At 49.2% G+C, this 27,379-nt stretch overlaps 1 protein-coding gene across 2 annotated transcripts in view; it reads left to right on the top strand.

The window, feature by feature from the left end:
- Positions 1–27,379, top strand: part of LOC126544193 (uncharacterized) — a 126,647-nt gene that overhangs the window by 64,250 nt on the left and 35,018 nt on the right. The window contains exons 1-2 of one of the 2 annotated variants that reach the window (XM_050191430.3): positions 2,262–2,441; positions 19,933–20,074. In XM_050191430.3, the coding sequence (XP_050047387.2) occupies positions 20,003–20,074 (72 nt within the window). In that variant the 5' untranslated portion in view covers positions 2,262–2,441; positions 19,933–20,002. Of the gene's footprint in view, positions 1–2,261; positions 2,442–19,932; positions 20,075–27,379 lie in introns of those variants that run through there. The other variant, XM_050191429.3, reaches the window with a different exon arrangement.

Genomic DNA, 27,379 nt, shown 5'->3' with positions numbered 1-27,379 from the left:
GGAGAGTGGGGGATGCGCGCCTTGTCCCCCAGTCGTAATTGGGTGGCAATTTTTCCTTGCAGCTCGCCATTCTTAACAACGTCACCTCGTGAGGCGTTTCACTCGACGTTACTTCGCACACAGGAGAAAGCATCGAGGAACGAAATAACTAGTACGTCGCAATTCCTTAAGGAAAGTGAAGCTAATAAAATGCGGCCATACACGTGGTCACGTCGCGGTAAAGTTTAGTGCCTTCCACCGCCGCGCACAGCACAAGCTCGTCCGGCAAGACAACCGGTGCGCCGACAAAGTGCGGCTGCCGCACTCGCATGGTGCAACTAAGGCGATAAATGCACGCGTTGTAGTAAACGACCGAAGTCGCACGAGCCTATCCGGATACAGTGCACGCATGGATAGATGGATGGATGCTACGAGCGTCCCCTTTGGAACGGGGCGGCGGGTTGCGCCACCATGCTCTTGTTATGTTAGAGACGTTTAGCCTGACCGCTATTCCGGTAAACGGGAGCGGTTTGGGCGGATTGCCGGATTTGCGGGGGCGTAAACGTGAGCGGCCAGAGCGGTGCAGCCCCCTGGTAGCGTAGAGTTCAACCAGACAAACACAGAGCTAAAACTGCAGTAACCCACTATATCCAGCTGCTTCGCTACTGATGCAAATTCTAGGCAGCGGCGTAATTGTGAACACGATTACGCCACTGCCGAACATTTACATCAGCAGCTAAGCAGAATACAGTAATTAGCTTTGTGTTTGTGGTTGAGCTTTGCGCCACCAGCTGGCGCCACCAATCTGGCCGCTCACGTTTACGCCCCCGCTAAACCGGCAAACCGCCCGCGCTTGCCGGAATACCGGACACGCTAAAAGTCTCTATTAGAGACTTTTAGCGTTTCCGCTATACCGGCAAACCGGGGCGGTTTGGGCGGATTACCGGATGGTCGGGGCCGTAAACGTGAGCGGCCAGAGCGGTGCAGCCGCCTGGTGTTGTAGAGCTCAATCAGACAAACACAGAACTAAAATTGCAGTAACGTACTTTATTCTGCTTCGCTGCTGGTGCAAATTTTCGGCAGCAGCGTAATTGTGCTCACAATTACGCCGCTGTCGAAAACTTACTCACCGGCTAAGAAGAATATAGTAATTGGCTCTGTGTTTAGGTGGTTGAGCTTTGCACCACCAGCTGGCGCCACCAATCTGGCCGCTCACGTTTACGCCCCCGACCATCCGGTAATCCGCCCATACCGCCCCGGTTTGCCGGAATAGCGGACACGCTAAAAGTCTCTATTGGCTAATGTGCCACGCAGAACGGTCGGCAAAACGCCCCCGGACTAGTGCACGTCGATTGTAACTTGCCGGGAACCAACGACACTGGGCCGGCACAATGCCACCTAGATAGCGCAAGGCCTGTGCACTCTCCTTTATGACGTCATGCTGGTAGGCCGGAAATTTGCATTTCCAAACGCGGCGCGATCAAACTTGGTGACGTCAAAATCACCGCGGATCGCTCGGGAGCGACCCCATCAGATTATATGACAGTCGGTCCTATTAGCGTCACGTCACGGATTGCACAGACCTTGCGCTATCTAGAAGGCGTCTGCCGATACCGCCGAGAGCAGGATCACGTGTTGGGCCGACTTTTTGAGAGAGAGAGATAAAAAAGGCGAAGGAGATTGGCTTCGCGGAGAGTTGGCCCGCGAAAGCCAGTATAGCATGACGTGCTGCTTCCCCCTAGATTATCTCCTTCCTCCATAGTCTGAAGCGGCAGGCCCGAAGATTAGACAAATCGATGTGTACTGTTCACAATTTCCGTGGTAGCTAAGCGATGCCAGTGCCTGTGTTCCCTCTATCGATTTTTCGTATAAAAATGACTACGCTTGAAACCGCCAAGGCGTTACCCTCGACTCTGGTCGGGGTCCAACTCGCAGGCTCCGGGGAAAGCCGCGCATATGTCTTCGGTGAAGTACACAGGGAGCAGCGGCTGCCAGGTGAAGTAGAGAGGGCTGCACCACAAACACTTCCCGGCTTTCGCAAAGCATGAGTCACCCTGCCCGATAAAGCAGTACATTTCGCTGGGCTTCGTCACCGTGTTTGCGACGAGATAACTGCGCATGCGCTGATGCGTGTTCGCTCCCGACCCGCCGACCGCCCGTATCGATGGTCGCTGCTCGCTCCGTAGTTCGTGTTTCATCGTAAGTCGATAGCTGCAAACAGTCGCATCACTGGAAACTGTTCGTGGCTTCGCTCGGTAAAGAAAAAAAAAAGACGGGATTAGCAGAGAGGGAAAGAACAAACAATTTTTCTTTTTTAAGTTGCGTGATCAGATTGGAAGTGACAAACCAACCGAGGCGGAAAGCACGTCAGAACGGGGCTATTCTTCTGAGACCGCTTGCGCGCGAAGGAGCGGTCGGCGGATCATTTGAGCAGCGCCTCTCAAGATGGCAGAATCTTTAAGGTGAGCTTTTCCTCCGGCAGTAAAAATGTTTGGGAAATAGAATCAACCCGGCTTCCTTCAGCCTGATAGGGTCGTATTACGCGCAGTGCTAGTTCAAACTCTGTGTGCCAGATCCGTGCGGTTGTTACAAGGAATCGAGGACGATGCTTTAGAAGTGAGAAGCGACGTTTAAAAGCGCTATCGCGCCAGCAGTCATCTGTGAAATTCCATATTTCCGTTGAGCGAAGCCTACGTCGTGCTATAGCGGACGCCGCAGAACCTGAAGACGGGCACGATGTGTGTGTGTGTGTGTGTGTGTGTGTGTGTGTGTGTGTGTGTGTGTGTGTGTGACATCTTCCTCGAGTGGGTCGGGCGTTGTGCGCCCCGAAAATTGTTCCGTGACGCGTGCCACCTCGAGAACCAATTTTCGTTTTTTTTTTCTCTTTATTTATTTATTTTTGTACAGTGTGACCAATTTGTGTTGGCGATGCAGCCGTCTGTCGCTAGAACCCCTCCTTAGCGAAGCATTCCGTGCAGCTGCGTTGAACCGTAGTGTCTAGAGTTCCCACCGCACTTTCTTTTCTTGGCCTGTGTTTCCCCGTCTTAAACAGTGGCTTAGGCGGTGGCATGCTTTCAAGGCTGTTCACTTTTTCGTGTCACAGAACCATGCACCCCCAAATTGCAAATTCTAGTTCGGCACAGTGCCGCATGAGCTTGCTATACAGGCGTTTATGTTCCGGCATGGGTCTCAGTGCTGTGGTTTTTTGCGGTGCAAAAGAACTGTGTGGGCAAGTGAGGCCACAACCTGCAGACGTGTCGAATGCAGAGAGGGCGACGTATACTTGCAAGGATGGTGCAATCGCCTCGACAGTTGAACGTCATCAGCTAGCCACGAGGGAAGAAGCACAGCAGACGTGGCCGAAACGGGCAGAAAATGTTGGCAGACGATTGCAATCGCTAGAGCTACGTTGTAACATATTTTTTTTTAATGCGAAGCATTTCTTGGCGAACATTTGCTACTTTGACAGTATCTATCTAGCCGCCTACGTCTTGGTGCTCTCGTGGTCGTTTCGTTAACTTGGGATGTACCAAAATTGGCATAGTACGAAAAAAAGTGTATGACGAACATAAATGATTAGCTCATGACATGACATGCGTGTCGTGTAGGTCATGAAACAGCCACCTACGTCTTGGTGCTCTCATGGTCGTTTCGTTAACTTGGTAGGCTCACTGCACACTGCTTCACATAACATCGTTCCCCCAGGGCGTGGGATCTGCCTGCTTTTTTTTTCTTCAGTGCATGCAGTTGTCTGCTCAATGCCCCGAGTGAAGTCATGGCGTGACTACCTGTCTAATATCAGGTTCATTCAGTTCGCCTTCGGGACGTTTAATCCGACATTATTATTATTATTATTATTAATATTATTATTACCAAGCATTTGTTTGAATTTCGCGCTGAAAACCCTGCGCCGGTAGGTCGGCGACGTCATGGACTTCGAAGTAGTTTATTCATATTTTGGCCGTTTCTGCCACAGCGAAAGGTTTCGAGATTTGCTAAGTTCAGTTTTTAGATCATTCGGAATCGATGTAGTGAATCTTCAACGCTTACGAGTTAACTAGAGGCCTGAGTAGACGTTCACGAAATCAGTGACGTCACTGTGAGCTGGTGCGGGAAATTCAAGGTGGCGTCGCCACCTGTCTTTTCGGTCGTTTCGCCTCTTTCTATTTAGACCATCTTCTCACGGTATTGGTGACTGTTTTGTTATTTTAATAGGGTAATTTACTAATTAAGCTAAACCTATCTTTCTCCATAGTTCCACTGCAAATATAGATAACGGTGAACTGTTCAAGATGCTCACTAGGACGATTTCCTGCTGTGCATGGTTCCCCATTCTCCTTTTTTTTTTTTGCGGTTCCGCATTTCCGGTGTCTGCGAAGGGCTTTCCGCATTGGCAGATTTACCGACGTGCCACGGTGAATGACGTAGCTACAGGACTGCCTTTTACGTCACGGCGGTGCCTGTTAAAGATTCTCTGGCTGGGAACACCGGTTACTCGAGAAGGAGGACCTGCGGCGAGTGGTTTGAGCTTTCAGCTAGTTTCGCGAGAGGCGCGGCAGCGTTGTAATGCTATCGAGACACCATCTGCCAGCGCGTGAAGCGTCCGCGGCGCTTGTATGCTTATAATGGCCAAGCCTGGCGAGGGGCCCACTGTATAAGGGGTCGTCGAGCCCCTACGCCACGTGATCAGTTGCAACGCCCTCTGGAGTGAGAACTCTCGTACTCGGCGTTCTGAGGTATCGACTGTGATAACCGCCACTGGAACCGCACCACACGACTGATCTACATAAATATGGTGAAGGCGCTGGAGTAGCCTGTCTGCGTTTTCGTGTAGCGCACACGAGGTCATGGGCAATCCACCGCGATATCTACGACTTGCCAGTCTGTTAGTTTTCTTGATGGGTGTTGTAACTTCTGTCATTACGCAGTGTTTATCGGTCTCTTTATTTAGTGATCTCGCCAGTTAAGTCTACGGAAAGCTAATCGTGCACGTACGCACGCGCGTTCAGGTTGTCGCGACGTTGGAACCCACGAAGTGTCTGCGGAAACTCCAAACATGGCATCTCTCGACAGGAGATGCGGACTGTATACACAGACACGGGGAGGACGAGACACTGCAGCGAAGACCTTCAGGAAAAGGACTTATTCGAAACAAACGCGAACGAAAACATACACTCGATGTGGCTGTACGAAGTGTGCACGGGTCAGTCGCAGACAAAGAAAAAGGCATGTCAGTCTGAAGTCTGCGCGGAGCCGGAACCGCCAACCCTTCTGTTGATGACGCAGCAGACGGCGAGCGGCATTGCCGCGCGCACCTCGCAGCTGCCAATCATTTCCGCCTCCATTATTTCATGTGGTAGAATGTATATATATATATATTTTTTTTTCTAATACACACAAAGGCTGCTTCATCATGAAGTTGGTGACGGCCGCATTGCACTGCTAGAAAGACCCGTACTTCGCCGGACTTTTTTTTTTCGTGTTTGTGATAGGCTTTGTAAAGCGCTCATTTCTACATCTTGTAACACTTTGACCATGCTGTTGGTCGCATTGCGAATGGCTTAGTCAGCATGCCTCTGTACGTCTAGATTCAACCGCAAAACTTAACGGACCGCTGGATTTGGGAAAACGTCGTATTTGCGAAGAGTTTGTGACGGCAGTCAGTAAAAACCGTGCAGCAGTCATGAGTGCGGGGGCAAGATAATGGCCGCCGCGATATTTCAATCGGTATAGAGGCAGTGCGGAAGACGTGGCTTCGATCCCCGCCTGGAGCAAGTTATCTGTACAGAGCCGCTCTCAAATTTCGCATTATGTAGTATCGTAATCGTCGGTGAAATTTTTTTACCTGGTTATTTCCACGTTTCAATTTAACATAACATTTTTTATGCTTTATGTTTATCTGTTACTTTGTAGGGTTGAGACTTAAAAAATATAACCGCTCGGATCTTATCATGTTTACTTACTGTAGTACGCTGAAATTTTTAATTGATTATTGTATTTTTATCTCGCTGTACGTTACTGAATAAAGTTGTTCCAAATGGTTATGTCCTTGGTTATGTCCATGTTGTCAATATATCCCCGTGAGTCATCCTAATTTGTAATTACGGACCCACTACTAGCCTCCGGCTACGTGTCCAGATGCGAATATTGGGCTTCTTTTCCGAGGCTACGGAAATGTTCGGCTTGTTTGTCAGATCTCGCGGTCCGTAAACTTTTAAGGTTGACTGATCGTGTAAACTTCCCAGCTCTTCCTTGGGCGCACAGACCGCGCAGGCTATCTTCTCACGCCCTTATCTTCTCGCCAACCGAGTCGCCGGCTGCAATATCGGGACCGCTTGTCAGCGGCGTCTGTTGAGACGGCGCCGGCCAGACGGCCAACGCTTATCGCTATTGCCTCAGCTGTCCGTTGAGGAGGATGGGGGGGGGAAGCGGGGGGGGGGGTGCATCCACTTATCGACACGACTTCCGGTGGCATGGGACCGCCGCGATTGTTGCAAAACAAAGGGAAAGGCCTCGTCCTTCACTCCACACCCTCGTTCACTGACTGCCCATGTGCATAACTGATATAATACAACCCTATTTTCTACAGAAGCGCATTATCGGAGAGATCATCTGGTGCAGCGGATACGAAGGACCGTGACCCGAATGTGAGCCGGACGTGCACTTGCCTTAAGCGTGCACGTGACAGTAAAGTCGGTTGCTCCCCTCGAGTTTCCATCTGTGTTGTGCACGTGATTGCGTGTGCCGTGAAAGTGTGGCCGCTTTTCTTTTTTTTTCTTGTCTCGGCCGTGGAGCTGACATAAATACGATATAAAGACTATACCGTATCATTATCTTCGGCTATTTTGCGAGGAGAAAGGTCCAACGATGATATCACCATGCAAGCTGTAGGCCGTTCCTAAACCTTGAAATGCTGGTCGTGTCTTTTATAGATTTGGGTTTTTTTCGTATGCACCCTTTGCAAGAAGCCTGAACCGGCCTGCTCAGTTTGCCTTAAAGCCCGCTGAACTTCTCTTTTCCCTCCCTATGCCTTTCTATCCCGCATTAGGGTTGCATGGCCATAGGAACACTTGCAAGACAATGTACAGCACGCGCATTAGTACACTTTGTTAAAGAATGGCGTATATGTAAAAGTTGCTAAAATTTAACGTTCTAAACTTTGATAACGACGCCGTATTTGTCGAGGTCATTAATTTTTTCCCTCAAGGTTTTCGTGTACGAGATGAATGCATACGGAAGCTTTCCGGAATCCTTTTTTTAATCGTCTGTGGCAGATTGCATAATTACTGTCCTTCATTTGAATTTTTCAAAGAGGCGGACATTACTAGCCCGATAAATCGAAACACCTATTCAACTAATGAACACGAATTCACTATTGAGCTTCTTAATTACGCTACTGTACATATTCCAATGAATGAATGCCTTTGAGTTTGCAAGACCTAAGGTAGCCTTTGAGGTTGCAAGACCTGTACATTTGAAATGAATCCCCTTAATGACACCAGTTTCTAGATATTTCCCAAAGTGTGGGACGAAATACATAAGCGCTCCATTTACTTTTGTGCCTAAATGCGAAAAATAACGTTTTCTTAATGTAAAAGAACAATGTATGTATGAATGTATTTTTACGGCGAGTTTGATGGCGGTTATCTCCTAACTGATGTCATTCTGTAAATTCATTCCGAGTGGATACGTCTGGACATCTCACCGGCTACAACTCGTAAAATCAATATATGCCGTACAATAATTTAGAAGGTAATTAGTTTTTTTTTATTTATTTGGATGTGTCCAGATTTTCTCGTGCAAGTAATATCTGCATCTTTGTACGATCCAGCGCAGGAAATGTTGCTATATGCTACAGGCGAGTTTTGAAAACTCCGCAAAATTTAAAAGGGATGACCCCGTAGACGTCTTTCCCGTATTCGCTCGTGTTATCGTGTTGATGTCGTTAGTCTGTGTGTTCCTGTACGATGTGTGTTCCACCGACGAGGGCTGCCGTGTGTACATCACCATGAACATACAAACGCTTGTGAACTGCTCGGAAGCAAATGTTTTGTTGTGTGTATGTGAACTTTAGATCTGCTGTCATTGTAGTCATTGCTCACTTATTTCTTCGACGCATATTTTTTAGCCCCTCTATATTACGAGAAAAGAAGCCGGCGCTGTTTAACACGGAATCGCACGTCCCTGCTTACAAGTTATGGTGGAACTGTTCGCAAGCCGTAATTTTCTCGAAAACACGCTTTCGGGATAGAAAAACAAAAATTCGCACGGGAGAGGTAATCATATATTTGAGGGAAGCTGTTAGCGTTACTAAAGCAGTGATAGTGTTACCTTTATTCAGAAGTACGATGTAGCACTTATTTCTGCAAACACCATGTTTATGTGCTCTGGCACAATTTCTAAGTGCCACGTAATACGCCGAGTGCCCGCCGCGGTGGCTGTGGGGTTCGGCGGTGTAAAAATTGGGGTCTGGCATGTCAAAAGTGGTAGCTGGCCCATGCCGTCGTCCGACTCAACCGCGCTAAGGACATTGTTGAAGGGAGGAACATGTTCTCGTCGAGAACGAGGAGTACGGGATTTATTTACAATATCTACATGAGGAGTGGAGAACGTTACTTCTCATCAGTCTAGCATGGCTGAAGTGAAGCACACACCGAGGAGCCGAAAAAGTTCTGCTTAAACCCCCTCTGTCCTCCCTAGATCCCTAGGCCAGGGAAACTGCCGTCCAACCTCCGTCCGATCGGAGCGTCCAAAATCGTCGAAGGACCCGCGTTGAGGGCGAGGGTTCACACAGTAGACTTTCAGCGCGTTCGCTATTCCAGCAAACGGTGGTAGTTTGGGCGGATTGCCGGATGGGCAGGGGCGTGAACGTGAGCGGCCAGAGCGGTGGAGCCGCCTCGTGGCATAGAGCTCAACCAGACAAACACAAAGCTAAAATTGCAGTAACCTGCTGTATTCTGCTTCGCTGCTGGGGTGAATTTTCGGCAGCGGCGTAACTGTGAACACGCTCACGCTGCTGTCGAAAATTTACACCAGTAGCAAAGCAGAATATAGTAATTCGCTCTATGTTTGTGTGGTTGATAGTTGCACCACCAGCTGGCGCCACCAATCTGGCCGCTCACGTTTACACCCCCGCTCATCTGGCAAACCGCCTGCACTTGCCGGTATACCGGACGCACTAAAATTCTCTAATTACTCCCGCACCTTCGTTCACTGAACACACGGAAAGGAGGGGGCTTCGTTGACGGTGACTGTCGCTCTTGACTCAAGCTGGCGCGTCTTGGCTCCTGGGATGATCCCGCCGTTAGCTGTAGCGTCTGTCAAACGGCCGTGTCGGTTACCGGAGTCCGTGAGAGAATAGAGAATTCTAGTGCGTTCGGTAATCCGGCAAGCGCTGGTTGTTTGCCGGTTGAGTGAGCGGCCAGATTGGTGGCGCCAGCTGGTGGTGCAAAGCTCAACCACACAAACACAAAGCCGATTACTATTGGGGGCAAGGTCCACCACTGGAAAAGCTGGCGCCACCATCGGCGGGACGTGGCATGAGGGATCACGTGGACACAGCGGCCGCGTCGGCTGCTTCGGAAGCGCCAAAGGGAGCTGAAAACGAAAGTGTTAAGTCCCACCTGCGCTGCGGTTCTGATTAAGTGGTGAGGCTTTACCGCCTTGCGTGTCTGTTTGGCATTTGAAAGTACTATAATAGGTAGTGGCTGCCTTTGGAAGCGGGCAGCATGTTAGGCTGTGTTCGGTGCCACAGGGCCGGACGTACGCAATGGAGTCCGGTGTCAGCCTTATTCACACGTATACAGCCGCAGGACAAGGAGCTGTGTGAAGCTTGGCTCTCGAGCCTTATTCACACGTATACAGCCGCAGGACAAGGAGCTGTGTGAAGCTTGGCTCTCGGAACTTAGAACCGGCATACGGCCATCGGCTACAACTCGGGTATGCGGCAAGCACAGATGCGAGGAAGATTTATGCTACGGCGCCGGGACTGCGATGTTCGGTGAGCAGCAGAAAACGCGCACCGTACGCTCGCCCACTGCCTGGCTAAGTCATGACGGTTTGGTCTATGAACTTGTTGATGCTAGATACTGGCAAGTTCACTGGAACGGAAAGGGAGCGGTAAGACGCACATTAAAAAAAAGGCATGGCATATGGTCATGTTTGTGTTATGAATTAATGCACTGGATTACGAAAAAAGAAGCAGAGGGAAATTGCACGCCGTGAAGACCGATAAGCATACAGTGCGACGCAGCTTGAGAAATAATATTGAAATGACCAAGAATTTAGAAAGCAAAAAAAGATTGAATCGTCGCGACGGCACATCAGTCGCCGCAGGCGTCGAAGTCTCCATAACGAAATTACTTTTGAACAGTTCTGATAGCGTCTATGCAACAATGGTTGCTATTGTACTATCAAATTCTCATATGCTGCGGTCTAAAGCTCACGGCACGGTGCGAAAACGCGCTTACAGCGAAAGCAAAACATTGTGCGCGGACATGCATGCAGACGCGCATTCGGTCGCTGCGAACCCGTTCGATCGCTGCATTGAGGCTTCATTCTATTATGCTCCATTTGGTTTAGAGACAGCCCACTATAAGAATAAATTTCGCATAGTTTACTTTCAGCGTTTGCCTACCTTTCATGCAAGAAGCCGGTTCGGGAGACTCCATCGCGGCGACCGCGCGCAGTGGCGTTCACTGTACTTATTCGGTAAAAAGACAGTGTCTGTAAACGATTCTGTACTTTCATTTCACCCAAGAATATTATATCGACAGTAAAAAACTTCCTTCGATTTGAGAGTACTTACATGAATGTCCAGAAGGGCTGCCGCGTGGTGTTTATATTGAGCGCCGTAAGCAAAACCTATGAGGAGCGCGCCGCGTGATCCCTCATACTACACAAGGGAGGTGCTTCCGACAGATGGCGACTCCGTAAGTCCTCGTCCCCAATATTCTGCTTAGCTGCTGGTGCAAATTTTCGACAGAGGCGTAATCGTGTTCATCATTTCGCCACTGCCGAAAATATACACCAGCAGCGAATCAGGATATAGTGGGTTACTGCAATTTTAGCTCTGTGTTTGTCTGGTGGAACTCCACGTCACCAGGCGGCTGCACCGCTCCGGCCGCTAACGTTTACGCCCCCGCAAATCCGGCAATCCGCCCAAACCGCCCCCGTTTGCTGGAATAGCGGACATGCTAAAGGTCTCTAACGCCTTAGAACACCTTTTCGTGGAGTTTTCTTGCTCCCATTGGCCCGTGACGGCGACAATGAACCAACAAACACTCGATTCGTCAAACGTGTCTGGCTTTGCTGTCGCCGCAGGTCTGTCCAATGGGAACGCATTGTTAGCATCACGAGGCGATTTGTCGCAGTGGTGCAGGAGAGGCAGGGGCAGGTCGATGGCCCCGCTGGCCGATCGTAACAGCAGCTGGCCACGAGGTCGAGTGCTCGATTGCCGCCGGCGCTGCGGCCGCATTTTTTATGGAGGCGAGATCTGAAAATGCCCGTGTACTCAGATTTAGCTGCACGTTCGAGAACCCTAAGGGGACAAAATTACTTTTGTATTTTCTCTTTCTATTCATCAAACGCACTTCGTATTTCTTTGTTCGGAAATGAAAAAAGAAATATTCGACTCTATATTCGGAAATTTTCTTCTCAAATACGCGTATTAGATTCCACGCGGAAGTGTTTATTATTCGAACTGCCCTGCAGTTAAATGGATGCTTCTTTTGTGTGCAGATTGGGTGTGCGCTCTATGTGCACGAATTTTTCGGCTCCGCATCTGGACACCTTCGACAGACTTAAAAAAAAATCTCACTACTCGAAACGACTTTTCCGCGCCTCCCGCTGCGCTGCCATGTCTTGGTTTCTGGCCTCTTCGAGATCACTTCCTGGTCGTTTAGGCAACAAAAAGTAACGAAGCGTTACTCATTTCGCGAATTATTCACAATAGCCTTCGCGTCGTCTTCGTTTTTTTTTTTTTCAGTGCGGTTCCTCAAACTGCGAATGCAAACACCTGTTTTATTCGGCACGATAAAGAAAAGAAAGAAAATAGCCTCCGAACAGATGGATCAATACGGCCTTCTAGCACCGGCTAATCCCAGATGGTTTCTTGCGCGGCAACGCATTGAAGTGTAATAAAAGCGATTTACAACCCTTTGGAGAACACGTCGCGCAATTAGGGAATATGTTATTATGATTATTATTCAGTTTCTGGGCAGTTTACCGCCATCCTTATTCCACTGGCAGTGGTCGACCTTCTAGCGCTTGCACTTTACCCTAACTGCCGCCCCTTGTCTGCCGACGTATTTGCGCAGTCACTCCGTTCTTTTGCGAGCTTCTAAACCTGAATTGCGCCGAGCTACCTTATGTCGCTGGTTCAGATTCCGAAGAAATGTCACAAGGGAGCTCCGCCCATTGTTCGTTCCTGCTTGTCACGGCAAACATTCTGCTGCGTGTAGAACTCAATATCTGTGTGGAGATCTACTTCGCTGGTCTTGATGTCTTACGTCAGTCGCTTTCGTCGTTCTCTTCACAGCTTCGTATTGTCGTGCGCTAGTTCTTTTTTTCTCTGCATACGAACGTACGTGCTCTTTCGCCCTTTGATCTAGTACATTGTCAGCTTGCTTGGCGATATGTATAATGTTGCAGCGGCTTTTTTTTTCTTGTATATTCAATGTTCTTGGGGCATTGCACTTACATTTGTTTTAGATGGATTGCTTCCCCTGTTCTTCACTTTCCCTTACGTTTGTATTTTTACCTGTAGCTTTTTTTTACATAGCACTTGCTCACTAATCTTCTGTTCATTTTCTGTTTGCCTTGCCGTTGTCAATATATAAGAGCTTTAGTAACTTTCCGTGTACTTTGTTCTGCGCCACTATTATGCCCAAAGGGCTTTCGTGTACATGAGTCTTTTTCGTTTTTTTATCTCCCGTCCCATTGCCTTTGTACCGTTTTTCTTTTAATTACTGCATATTCTTTCCGTTTGATTACCTCTGCATGAGTATTGAAACCTCATGGTGTTTCCCGGGCACGTAATCTAATGGCTCGATTAAATTATTTTAATTCGCTCTCACGCATTGTTCGTGCATTTCTCTTTCTGTTGTAAATTCGCCTTGGCTTTTGTTGATATTAAGTGGTTCCTTTTCATAGGCGTCGTTTTCTGTTGCATGTTTTATTTCCTGTGTTTGTATTTTCATATTTACCCGTGCGCCAGCTCTCAGACCTTAGGATTGTTCGTGGGCATGTTAAATAAGTTATTGATTATTATTATGTTGTTCAAAAAGATGTTATTGTTCCGAATCAGCATGGATTTATTTCTGGCCGCGTCAAGGACCACCAACCTTGTCAGCTTCGTGGCGTAGGTTTCCGTGCCCGTCACGCGAACGGTGGAAGTTGCTGTTGCGTACTGCGACACCAACTCGGCAAAGCCTTTGACGCAGTCTATCGTCCCCTACTGCTCGAGAAGCTTGCGCACTAGCTTGTTGAAATTGATACTGTAGCTCTACTACACTGCTATCCCCCGATAGGCCCTGCTTCATTGGTCAATCACGAGCGGTCATGATCCGTCTTTTGTTTTTCCGGTATCTAATAGCGGTGCCTCAAAGGTTCCGTCTTAGGACCGCTTGTTTTCTTAATTTTCACCAGTGACGTTTACTTAGCAATTCGGAAGTCTATAATTTCTTCTTTACCGCGACATCACGATATTCAAGGAGATACTAAGTATCGAGTACTGTCGCGCCCTGCGGTCCGGCCTAACCCCATTCTCTGAATGGCGGCTGTTAAACGGTGTCGCTCTAAGTTCATCGAAAACCAGAATTCTGTCGCATTCGCGTAAAAGCCACAATATCGCCTTCCCTTGTTCCGTTGATCATGCCCTGTTGAAGTAAGCCACCTCGGTGTGTTTATTAATAGTGCGTTAAGCTTCACCGCCCCTTGATGAACTCTTTCCCTCAAGGCGTTAAACAAAACTTAAAGAACAGCGCGGAGACCCGTTCATACTGGTGTGCAATAACGGGTTTAAAACCTAATCTAAGCGCACAGCATCACGAGACCTGTGCGCGGCTCTGTTTGGTCTGCAGACTGACAAGAGATTTCTGTACCCTCCTTCCTCAAATTGTTTGCATCCATCTGTCTCTCATTACTTGAACGTGCCTCAGTAGCGTGTAATGGCACGTGCAACTCAAATAGCATTTTAATTGAGCGTGTGCAGGAAAAGTACAAGGGTATATATTAAACTTCGTATGCTGACATCACGCACCAACAAAATTTCAAGTCGGGATAACCGTCATACACTTCCGTCACTTAGCTGCAGACGCAGTCGTACAGAGGTCCTCCTTTTGTGCAAAGTCATTCACGGAATTACTGCATGTTCGGATGTACTAGCTTCTGTTTCACTACGGGTTCCGCAGAAGACTGCCATAAAACATGTAGGCCCTTCCACGTTCCTGCCTCTTTCAGGAGACCCTCGCCTCTCCACAGAATGCAAAATCTTTACAGCTGTCACCTTCTCCATCTTGATATCCTTTAAAACGTGTCTCCATTCTTTTCTGAACTTCACACTTTCTCTTAGAGAGAGAGCCTTCTTCCAGCTGCGCTCTTCGCCCGACTTCCCATGGTTTCTTGCTTCTTCCGTGCGCGTACTCCCTCAGAATAGTGTGTTGTTGCTGTATTGTTGTTCATCATGTACCTGTTCATCAACGTCTTATTCTTGTTTTCTCATTGTTATTTTACCTCATAACTCTTAGTCGTATTTGTTTTACATGCTTACCTTTCTTTGTTTTTTCTCTACCGCAGCACCCAGACCTCAGTTTTGTTCCTGTGCGCATTAAAGAAATCATTCATCGATTGACTAATATTATTGATGGGCAGTATTTAATGATCGTGCAATCGGATCGGCATTCATCAAACCAGGCTGACAACCTATTGTCGCGCGTTGTAGTGACAGTGACCAACGTGTCTGTGTACAGATGTGCGTCAGTCTTATCGCGTGCATAATATAGTTCAATGACCTTCTCGCTCGAGTTTGAGTCTGTTGTTGGGACGCTGCTCTGTTTGTTTGCTTTGTCCCTCCATTATTCAGTACACGCCGAAAAAAAAAAGCGCAACACAGATTTCAATATATATGCTGTCACTCCGTGTATTGTACGTTAGGTGGTTTGTTCGCACTGTCTTTTTAGCATGTCTAACTTCTTTTTGTTCTCTTATGCAGCGGAGGGCACGTGGTGTACATACGTAGTATGTGTCATGTATGTTATATTTATATAGTATGTATGTTATAACTATATAGGTAGCGCATTATATGCGCGCGCGTTGTGTTATATTGTGCGCACGAGTACCAGAGTTTTAAGTATAGGGGCGTATGTGTAAAAAGCGCTAATTTTTTAGACAATTAGCTGGTGGTGCATTCGTGCGCCAACATCTCCTTTTCATCATGTTGATGATAATAACAAAGTATCTCGTTCAAACATGGTGTATTACCGTTTTTTTTTTTTTTTTTGCAAGCTTACGCCATACTTGTGCCGCTGTAGCGTTCTACGTTCCGCCGTGGCCGAGTTCCTTTCACTTTTCGTTTTGATTACGTACGTGCGCTCACTTGCGTGTTTTTCGACCGTGCTAATTTTCCGGCGGATGGTTCGATTGGTGACGTCACTGCCCGGATCGAAACAGCGGAGTAGCACGTGGCACTGAGTCGCCGTTATTTCAATCTTTCTATTGCGTTTTGTTTCTGAAGTTGGCGGTTCGTCGTCTTCGTGGCCGGTGTCTCCAAGCTTTGAAATGGACCGTCAGAAGACGGCCGAGACGCCGTATGAAACAATGGCGGAAATTTTAAAGGAAAAAAAAATCGCTGTATTTTGACAGAATAGAACCGGTTAGAACTAGAACTGGACAAGATAAAGCAAAAACAAGAGAAAGAAAAAAAAAAGACGCCACAGAGAAATCCATTACTAACAGTTGTCGACGCGATTTAAGTGGGGGTAATGCATTGCTTCTCACTGTTTTGGTAGGAGAGTCTGATTGGGACATTTTGTTTATGCATAAACGGACTGCTTTCCTTTGCATTCTCGGCATGACGTAGTGTTCTTGACAAGTGCTAGCGGTAGTGTTAAAAAAAGGGAAATTTACCCAGTATAGATAGTGATTATGATAAGATAAGCCCCAAAGGGTGTCGAAATTTTTTAGCGATATATAGAATCGGTTGCATGGCCGCGTCTACCGCTGGTAGTCTTCCCCAGCGCTCGAGAGCATAAAAAAAAGGGAAAACAAAAACAATGATTTCCTTGCCATTCCGACGAGCGTAGTTATAGAGCAACCTGATCCGTCTTCTATGTAGAGCGTTCCTTATGAACTATAAAACGTTCCTTTCCATTTGTCACTCATTGTTCATGGGCACCTGTACATAGCACGTATCCGGAAGGCAGACGCTGCATCTGTGACTTTACGCCTAGCAACCATAGCTGTGTCGCTGCCTGCGATGATTGCTTTCAGCAATTCGATGGTTGCTATCTTTTCTGAGCACTTGCGTATACTGGTCGCCATTTTCTTTCGTGCTTACTCTTGGGAAGGGTTGACAACCGGTATGTCGCCAGCCTGTCGACAGCGTTACATTATTGCGATAAGGACGCGGCGCTGGTCTGTAGTTGGTTATTGCATTTCGTAGCGGAAACTGCGCGAGAAACGAGAATCGAGAGAGCGCTCGTGTCGTATCTGTCCCAGTCCTTCATTGTTTATGCGCTTTCTACAATTTACAGCGCTGTATCAATGACCTCAAATGAAGTCAGCCCTTGCAGCTAGCATAGTGATCAGACATAAAACAAAATGTAGCGCTGCCGCGTTGCACGGGAGAGAAAATAAATTTGTGTAGCATACGAGGTGAGCTACTCCAACTAGATAGGGTAAAGGTGATTCAAAAAAAAAAAAAAAAAAAACGCAGATCGACGCTTGTTGGTATCCATGTGAAGCGAACCTTCACCTGACCGGTTAGTTAACTGCTTTAAAACTAACGGCGATGCGTAAAATTTTCTTCATTTTGATACTTTTCAGCGTGTAATCTCATCGAAGGTTTATGTTGATCCGTCACAAAGGTCGCAAACCTTATTGTCCTGCCATAGTTATGTTCGCGCACTACAGTGAACTCTCACTTGAGTGAACTTCAAGGGACCGAAGGAAATAGTTCATTTAACTGAAAGTTCACTAAACTGAATATTCACTAGACCAACCTAAGACATGGCATAGAGAGTCAAAAGTTTGAAGTGAAATTCATGGAGCAAAAGAAATGGCATCCATAGTGTTAGAAATGTGTGAAATGGAATTTGTACATATCAACAAGTACCAGGTTCATAACAGTTATAATGCTGCCTTTCTCACTCAGAAAAAAATCTGTAATCTTCTTCTGCACTTGTACTTTTAAAGCACAGGAAGTAACAAACTGTCCAAAGAGTCAATGCTCTTGTACACTTCTTCTGGCACAGCTTGCTGTTGAGACACAAAGTATTTCAACTTTCCAATGTACCCTACAACCTCAGCTAGAGTTATAGGGCTTGAAACTGGCTCGGCAGTTGCCACTTCTTCGTCGCACTCTTCTTCTTCTTCAGGACGAACACTGGAAACAATCTCCAGATCCGTCTGTCCAGCACAGGTAATCAGTGCACTGTCACACTGTGCATAGTCTTCAAACGAAGTATCTGATCGTAACTGATAAGTTACGATCAGATAACTGAGTAACTGATCGTAAAAATAAGCCTTGGTCCTCTGAGCGAGTTCGTTAAACTGAAACATTGACTTCCGAAATTCGTTCAAGTGAAACATTTTTGCATAGAATCTATAAGAAAACTGCCGGGGATTTTTAAAAAGTTCGTTATTCTGAAATATTCGATAAACCGACGTTCGTACAACTGAGAGTTTACTGTGCATAACTCACAAGCTGTATGCCGAAACACAAGCTGCGAGTCACGTGGATGTGCTGCGAGTCACAGCGAGTGAGAGGAATGCGCAGCGATGTCGCAATAGGACGAAGGCCACGCACGATGCCCGCCGTGGGAATGACTGTGACGCCGGGTGCATTGCGCGGACAAGTACGACACGCGCAACGTTTCGAGATTCTGTACCTCTTTTAGTGTCGCAGTTGGACGCAGCCATTCTGGAGAGGATTGGCCTGGGAACAGGCTCAGCTCTCCCCCCCCCCCCCCCCGCCTCTCACAATGGCACATACCGAATGGCCATGTCCAAGGAAATAAAAATAAATCGTACCGTCCGCCAAACACATAGTTCACCATTCTACTTAATGATCGGTGCCTGTGACCCGCCGTGGTTGCTCAGTGGCTATGGTGTTGGGCTGCTGAGCACCAGGTCGCGGGATCGAATCCCGGCCACGGCGGCCGCATTTCGATGGGGGCGAAATGCGAAAACACCCGTGTACTTAGATTTAGGTGCACGTAAAAGAACCCCAGGTAGTCGAAATTTCCGGAGTCCTCCACTACGGCGTGCCTCATAATCAGAAAGTGGTTTTGGCACGTAAAACCCCATAATTAAATTAATTATTAATTATCTGTGCCTGTAAGCAGACAATATATGTTCAGAAGCTGTTTTGTTACGCAGAACAGACATGTGCACACTTGATCAGCGTACAAGGTTTTACATAAACGACTTCGTTGGTACTTTCCTACGATATATATATATATATATCCCAAAACATATTCCCCTAGATGGCGTCCGACCGAACAGCACTCGGCAGCCAAGCAGCCGGTAAAGTAGGCACGGTAAAGCACGGTAAAGTAGGCACGGAAATAAGCTTCGCTTTTGAAAAAAGTGCAGGAGTCAATCGGAAAAAGCCACACAAAAAGCACGCGCAAAAAGCTTCCACGCCAAAGCCAAGCGCACAGGGGCAAACAGAAAACCGCATTTTCACTCACACAGCAGTTCGCAACCTTCAAACCAGATGCGTCTTTCGATATAACGCCATCGCGCGACCATGAGCTGCCTCATTTGTATTGCCTTCACCGGCGAATAGTGCTGAACATGTAACAACCGTTTCACTATCCTGTCGTCGTGATTGTGTTAATCACAGCACTAAATTACTGAACGTAAGCACGAGAACCACGGCCCCTTTACACACATCTCGCACTAGTGCTGCTTACCTCGTACATCACTTTGTCTTCTAATTAAACGCAGCGCCATATTTGCTTAAGCGTGCGTGGAACGCCAAATGACCCCATGAAACGGTTGTGTTGCCTGGATAGTGTGTTTACATACAATTCAACGAATTCTGAATGGGTGGTTGCTCTGGTAACGCCAAATACTTTGTTATAACTCACGCATGATATGATCATGATCGGGGGGGGGGGGGGGGTCTGATCGAGGCCCCAGGGGCGGGTACCAACCATATCGTATTTCGTGTGCATTTTCTGTTCTGTAGCATTCAATGGCTCGAATTGTGTCCAGTGCTGGCTTGTTATGTCATATTTGAATATACTTGTTCTATGACGAAAAGGAGTAGATGGTGCCGCCGAAAGGCGCCAAGATCTCCACTATCTTGTAATAATACAGAAGAAAAAGAGGGAGGGAAACGCAGCCTACGTTGTGTATGAATGACGATGCTGACACTTCGTGCGATACAGGGTGGCCGTAGCCAGCATGAAGGTGGCGCTGCCGAATCACGGTGTAGGAAAAACGCTCTGTATAACTATTAACCAGCTTTACGCGGTCGCCTGCAATTGAGACTCAAACGCCTGGATATAAGTGCGAGCCCAGTCACTTGTGGTGTGTGCGTTAACGTGTCTTGCGTTTTTATGCGTATATTATTTCTCTTTCTCTCCTTCTGTTCGCGCAGTCGCTGCTCTATACTAACTGTCATGTCATTGCGATAGCTGGCCCTAAAGCAGCCGTCCTCCCATCGTTATCGCAACGTTGTGAACAACTCGCGCCTAACGTATGTCTCGTCTTTCTTGCGTGCAGTCTTGGGACGCGATGGTGTGGCAGACGGCGGCATCTGGCGGTGGCCGCCTGAGCAGCGGGAGGCAACGACATGGCCGACCAGCGTGTGTCCCTTGTCGGGGCTGCCCAGCTAGCCGGCCAGCTGCGCACAGACCCTGCACGGGTGAGAGAACGACTGGCAACTGCTTCTTTGCTCTTGTGCGCATGCGTCAATTCCGGCTTGGCTTCCGGTGTGCATGTTCGTTGGTGGCAACGCAGGGCCCTCTCGCCCGCAACACCCGTTGCGCAGTTTTGATTGACCCAATGCGTCGCATATCGCAGCGCCCAGTTTGCTGCCTCGAAATTATGGCTTAGGTCGACGAGGTGTTGCGATGTGGGCTTTATCAGTCGTGCTCAATTCGAATAAAGTGTATAGCAGCACCGGGGCATGGACACGAGAAGCGTTGTGTATCTGTCGCTCCTTGTGATTATGTTCTAGTTCTGCGCTACAATTCAACCTAATTCTACCCGACTTAAGCCGGGAAAATTAACGCATTGCCTGTAGTACCGCTTCTTAGTCGTCGATAATTCAGCAAACGAATTACAAAGTTAGTTACTATAAACTTAATTTTTACCTGAAATAACGTTGTTTTCTTTACAAATATATTCTCCGTGACAAGAAATAAAGGGAAACAAGTTCGTGTAACTGTGCTTCGAAGTTGCTGTGTTAACCAAGCAGCGCTTTGTGCTACGCATACGTCTTGGCCGTGTCGTCCTCTCCAGCCACCTAGTAGCGCTGTACTGGTGGTGTTGTCACACCGGCAGAACAGGCGTACCTGGCATTTGGTCGCTTTGAGCGACGCGAAAGCGTGCAATTGATGCCGGCTCAACACGCAGTATTCCAACCGCAAGTGTACGCTGGTGAATATCAGTTTACAATAATGGCAGATCCAACGCACCTGTCGGAATCTACGCACAACGAAGCGGCAGTGAAATGCTGTGAAACTAATGCGGATGATTACGATTGCGTTTATTTTCATGTGTAACCTGTAATCGCGTGCAGTGCTTTATAGGCCAGCATATCATCTCGTATGCCTGGTTAGGGCTGTTTGCTGGGCAGCAGCAGCAGTTCAATGCCTTCATGCCTGATGCCTGGTTGAATGGCTTTTCTTTTTCCTTTTTTTTTAAGGAAAGGGTATAGGCTACCCGCACAAGCAAATAGCTCTAATACAAAAAACAAAAGAACAGAAGGCTGCGTTGATACTTCTGCGTCGCTGTTCGCCGATTCGACCACCTTTTCAAAAAAAAAAAAAATTTACTCGCCATCCCAGCCCTGTGAAAGTTAATGTCCAGCGAAGCTGTTGCATAACCATCACTACATCTGCTGAGGGGGGGGGGGGGGGGTATGCAATGCTTTATTGATATTTCAGATGCTTGTTTTGAGCTTGTTCTTTATTGAAGCTTATACTGTTGTGTGTGTTGTATTGGGGATTTCAATTAATGTATGCACTGTTCGCTTCACTTTGTTGAGCGCTTGTAGCCTCTCCTTAAGGGCCCCTCACGAGGCCTCATAGCAAATTTTGGTTATACTCTGGAAGTTGTTACCTGTCCTCTAGGGAGCGTTCTGCCGCAAAAATTTTTCAAGTCGATTCATTAATAGCCGAGCTGAAATACTTCAGTGCTGCGAACCCATGATTTCAGAGGGCGAGCTCCACTGCAAAGCGAGACACTCTCTCCACTTTCCCCGTCTAGCCTCCGCAAGCGAAATTCCTTCCCTGCGTTCTCCCATACCGGACCTCGAGGATCGCGTGACGTATGCGTCACGGGCCCCGCCTTCATTCTTTTTTTCGCCTCGCTTTCTTTTTTTTGGTGCTACGCGCTTTTGCTGACGGCGTCGCGCGCAAGCGTTTGCGATTCTTTCGTTTGCGCAGCGCACGATTTTGCGCGCTGTGCGCAATATCACATGACTACCGGTATAATTCAGTGCTACACAAATACTGAGGCAGACACAAGCGGATCGCAGAGCATGGTCACGCGCGGAAACATGGTAGAAAATGGCATAGTTCCGGTACCTTTTTCAATTTCAACTTGCGAACGTGACTGTATGACTATGGGAACAAGCAGACGAAGTGGAAGTACATCTCTCTTGCGTCACTGCGAAGTAAAACAAAAAACACGCAGAGATTCCGTTTGTCTGTTTTATTTATTCTCGAAACTTCAGTTTGTCAATTCAAGCAACAGATCACACAGATAACAGACGTTGCCTTGAATAATTCTTGAAGTCACGTGTCTCTATGAGTGATGTCACACTGTGAACACAAGTACGTAGGCGCAGGGACACGATTACGTCACCGTCCGGCTTGGAGCGCAGCGGCCGCGAGAAGGGAAAACGGCGTTCGGCTTGAAATTTCAGATCTTTCCGCAGCCCGTAGCGAAGTAATATTTAGCAGACTCATTGGCGACCCGCCGTGGTTGCTCAGTGGCTATGGTGTTAGGCTGCTGAGCACGAGGTCGCGGGATCGAATCCCGGCCGCGGCGGCCGCATTTCGATCGGGGCGAAATGCGAAAACACCCGTGTACTTAGATTTAGGTGCACGTTAAAGAACCCCAGGTGGTCAAAATTTCCGGAGTCCTCCACTACGGCGTGCCTCATAATCAGAAAGTGGTTTTGGTACGTAAAACCCCATAATTTAATTTTAATTTTAATTAAGACTCATTGGCCAGACTCAGTAATTTAGCAGCTCAACATGGCCAGACCTGATGAGGGGTCCTTTAAGGGGGTATGATCCCTTGCATTTTATCTTGCTTACGGGGGTATAAACATCGCTGATGATGACAGATGCTTGTTTTGAGCTTGTTCTTGATTGATACGTACGCTGTTCTGTCCCTTGTATGCTTGAGTCCAGTGAATGTATGCACTGTTCGCTTCACTTTGCCGAGTGGTTGTAGCCTCTGTATTACGAGGGGAACGAGCCACTGCATTTTTGCTTGCTTAGCGGTGCAACGGAGGCTCCTACCCAGCAAGGTAGGCGTACTGCCCGCCCTGAGCACCCGTCTGTAATAAAGAGCGCCCTGTCCACCCTGACAGCGACGACTCAATCTACTACCGCCAGCAATTCACCTGCAGATGCGGCAGCTGCACTGGCATTCCCTTCGGGCAGAGGTAGAGCTTGAAACTGCTCCTGCGGTCTTTGACTGCCCTCCTGCCGAAGGACAACCCATTACGCGCCTCCTGATTTGCGGCAGGTGGCCCGGCCAAACAGGGTAGTCATCATGGCTGACCTCCGGGGGAACTGTCGCCGCCGGCCGAAGGTGCTGCAGTGGAACACGCACTAACTGCGGCGGCGTCAAGCTGACCTCTCGGAGCGCCTCCTGCAGGGCGATTACGACGTACTCGCGCTGCAGGAAGTTGGTGTGCCGGCCGAGGTGCTCCGACTACCTGGCTATATCGGGTATTCCAGCGTCACGACATGCTCCCTGGCCTCTTGCTCTGGGGCATCTGCCTGGACGCCAGCCATCCGCAAGCTGCCGCACAGCGTGGAGCAGCTTGCGGGTGTTTCAGCCGCAGCTGAAACACCCGCGACACCGCTTTGGTAGATCTTGCACTTCAGGCTGGCCTTGTCATCCTGAACACTGGGGAGGACACTTACGTGCGCAGGGGCACCCGCAGCTTAAGAACAGCCATCGACCTCAGCATTACAACAGATCGCTGTTCTTACACATGGGCTATGACTCCTGACACTTGGGGATCCGATCACCTTCCCAACATCCCTCGTCCGCTCGGTCCCCCAGGTCAAGTTCCTGCACGTCGTTGATCCACTGCAATACCTTCCGTGGATTCTCGCCGACAATTCTAACGGGGATATTATACGGACAATTCAAGACAGCTCAGCGGCGGCCGCCGTCCGGGCGACCACACAGGCAGCCCAGCCCCTACCGGATCTGCGGCTGCTTAATCTATGGGCCGCACGACGGCAAGCAGCGCCGCGCCCTGCGGACCAAGCGGCCTGAGCACTGAACTGCCGTCCGGCGGATAGACGCCGTCTGCCGACAGCAGGCCAACCTGAGGCGTCGGCAGAGTTGGCAGAGCGTCTGCTCAGCCATCTCGGGTGCTCGTCACAGTTCGAAGGCGTGGCAACTTCTACGATCGCACCTGCAAGGTCCGACGATACGCCAACCAATTCTGGCCGTCGCGATCACCTTGGGGATTGGCGAGTTGGATCTGGCAGAGCGACTAGCGGACCTCTTCTCATATCAGTCCCGGCCGACCCTTGTTCCACTGATGGACCGGAACAGACTCCAAACCAGAACTTCCTGCTGCTTGTTCAGCCACAATCCTTCCTGAACAACGGAGCAGATTGTAGCCCTGTGCGACCAGCCTATCAGTCGCTACGAACTCTTGGCCGCTCTGGGACACACAAAGCGACGCAGTGCACAGGGGTTGGATGGTCATCATCATCAGCCTGGCTACGCCCACTGCAGGGCAAAGGCCTCTCCCATACTTCTCCAACTACCCCGGTCATGTGCTAATTGTGGCCCATTAATGTGCTAATTGTGATGGTATCACATTCCAAATGCTTCGGAACCTGGCTCACCCGGAGGACCGGCTGCTAGACTTTCTTTAACGACATATGGTGGTCTGGCTGCCTTCCAGAGGCATGGCTGAGGGCTGTCGTTGTGCCAGTCTTAATACTGTTAAGAACGGCCTGCTGAGGTGCAAGTTTTGCCACTCAGATGCGAGAGCGGCGTCGACTTTTCCTGGAAAGCCACCGCCACCCTCTAGCCACACGGCGTCACTAAGTCTACTGTGTGCGGAGAACAATACGCCGCGTCCTCGACCATTAGTCGCGGGATTGCAGAGATGAGTTCGACGAACCAGGCTTTGTGACTGAACACGCCACCGCCGACCCGGTCTGCTGTGAGCAAGGGAGTTCCCGAGGGGACGTAGTTGGAGGCCCCTTCCCACGCACCGGTCCTGACATAAGCCCCGCCCCCGAGTTCTGCGAAGACCGTCTGTCCTCGGTGGGATCCGTGAAACCGGTGTGTGTGTGTGTGTGTGTGTGTGTGTGTGTGTGTGTGTGTGTGTGTGTGTGTGTGTGTAAGCCCTCCCGCTGGAAGGCGGCTCGTCTACGATGACTGATCGAACGGTTCTCTCACCTAGAGATCGAGGGAGGACCGAGTGTTTATAAACCGCTGTTTTGCGGCTGCTCAGTGTACTTTCTCTCGCAGTCATGCTAGACTGATGAACTGCAACGTCCTTATGTAGATACTGTAAATAATCCCATATTCCTCGTTCTCGATGAGAAGCAGTCCTTCCATTTAGCAACGACCTCAGCGTGGATAAGTTGAACGACGGCATGGCCAGCTACCATCTAATTCATGCCCGACTCCAACCTTGACAACGGGTTACGAGCGGTGGGATTGACCTCCCAATCTTCACAATACCGGGACAGTCTGCCAAGGCGCTCACCTCCTACAGGCCCGTATCTCTCACATCAGCGGCCTGCAAGGTGATGGAGTCTGTAGCATTGGCGCGCCTCGAGTGGATCTCACGAGCTCTCGACTTCTTTCCGGAACAGCAGACTGGGTTCAGTCGTCACCGGTGCACTGCTGACTCCATCGCGGACGTCGTATCATCCCTGGAGGACGCCGGAGGCTCTCGCGAAGTGGCACTCCTTGTGCTTCTTGATGTGAAAAGCGCTTTTGATGCCTTGCCTTGCTCGGTCATTGAGCGCTCTCTGGTCGATCTTGGAGTTACGGGATGTCTCCGGCATTTTCCTCACGGCCTTTCTCACAGGGTGCTCCCTTTGCATAAGGGTGGGACAGACTCAGCTCCCCACGGCCAGTCTGTTCCAGAGTGCCGCAAGGATCCGTCCTAAGCCTCTTCCTTTTCAACTTGGCGCTCTTCTTCTGTCATCCTATTAGACCTCCGACATCGTCTACATTTCCGTATACGGTGATGTAGCTCTGGACTAGGGGTCTCACTAGAAACCTTCCAGCCGTTCGGTCCTGCTTGCAGCGAGCCCTGGACGAAGTTGTTTCCTACTTCCAGACCCTCTCCGTATCGTCCTCAAAGACGGGGAGGCCCTTGTCCACCCTAACGTGGCCATACGCCGACGAACACTCCCGATTGTGCTGGATGGCAGCCAGATGTCATGGAAGCGGGTTGTTACGTACTTGGGCCTGCATATTGATCACCGGCTGTCGTGGGCACCAGCTTCCAAGGCGCTCATCGCTCAAGTGCAGAAGGTCCATACGTGGGCCGATCCCGAAGATAGTGCAATGCCGGTCCGACCCGCGACGGAGGTGAAGCAGGCATTAAGCACTTCCCATACGTGGGCCGATCCCGAAGATAGTGAAATGCCGGTCCGACCCGCGGCGGAGGTGAAGCAGGCGTTAAGCACTCCCCATACGTGGGCCGATCCCGAAGTTAGTACAATGTCGCGGCGGAGGTGAAGCAGGCATTAAGCATTTCCCATACGTGGGCCCATCCCGAAGTTAGTGCAATGCCGGGCCGACCCGCGGCGGAGGTGAAGCAGGCGTTACGGCCTCGCCGTACGTGGGCCGATACCGAAGATAGTGCCATGTCGGGCCGACCCGCGGCGGAGCTGAAGCAAATGTTAAGCACTCCCCATACGTGGGCCGACCCCGAAGATAGTGCAACGCCGGGCCGACCCGCGGTGGAGGTGAAGCAGGCATTAAGCACTCCCCATACGTGGGCCGATCCAGAAAATAGTTCAATGCCGGGCCGACCCGCGGCGGAGGTGCAGTTTGCAATTAAGGGCCCACAAAGACAGCTTTGCTAGTCATCCGTCTTCACAGAGCAGAAGGGCACTGAGTTTTTTTTTTTATTACGTGTAGCCCTTTCTTTACTACATGTGCCTGGGGCCAGTTCTGTTCTCTACAGAATTACGCAGTGAAACAACAAATGCTACCAAAAAAGATTTCCCTGCAACAAATATATCCTTCAAGTGCACAATTCCTTTATTAAATCAGCCTTTTCTATGCCTTCTTTCCCGCAGTTAGGTGCGTCGGCTTGCTTGGTTTCTCGCCGAGTAAAATGCACCGAGCCTGGATACTGTAGTGAAATAGTGAAGTGGGCCGATCCCGGAGGCAGTGCAAGCCACAGGCCATATTGCCACCGTCGCATGGGTATCGTGGTGGGGGTCACCGCGTCTTGCCATGTCGGCAAGGTCGGCAGGTTGTCATGCTGTTATCGTGATACAGTTGTCGTGACACATGATGCATCATGATACAGTTGTCGCCATGCCGTCGTGCTCGTTCCGTCATCCTCACTTTGTCATAGCGATTCCGGTGTCGTCGTGACATTGTCGCCATTTCATCGTCGTTGCATCGTAGTCGTTTCATCACCATGTGCAGACACGCATAATCTAGGGCCACACTTTTTTTTTTTTTACCGTGATGGTTCCCGATAAAAATGTGTCCAATTGATGGTCTAATCTGTACTTGTAAATGGTCGCTAACCAGA

This window comes from Dermacentor andersoni, chromosome 10, assembly GCF_023375885.2.
Source record: "Dermacentor andersoni chromosome 10, qqDerAnde1_hic_scaffold, whole genome shotgun sequence".
Classification (NCBI taxonomy): Eukaryota; Metazoa; Arthropoda; class Arachnida; order Ixodida; family Ixodidae; genus Dermacentor; species Dermacentor andersoni.
Note: the sequence above shows the minus strand (reverse complement) of the source record. Positions and strands in the feature narration are given on the sequence as shown.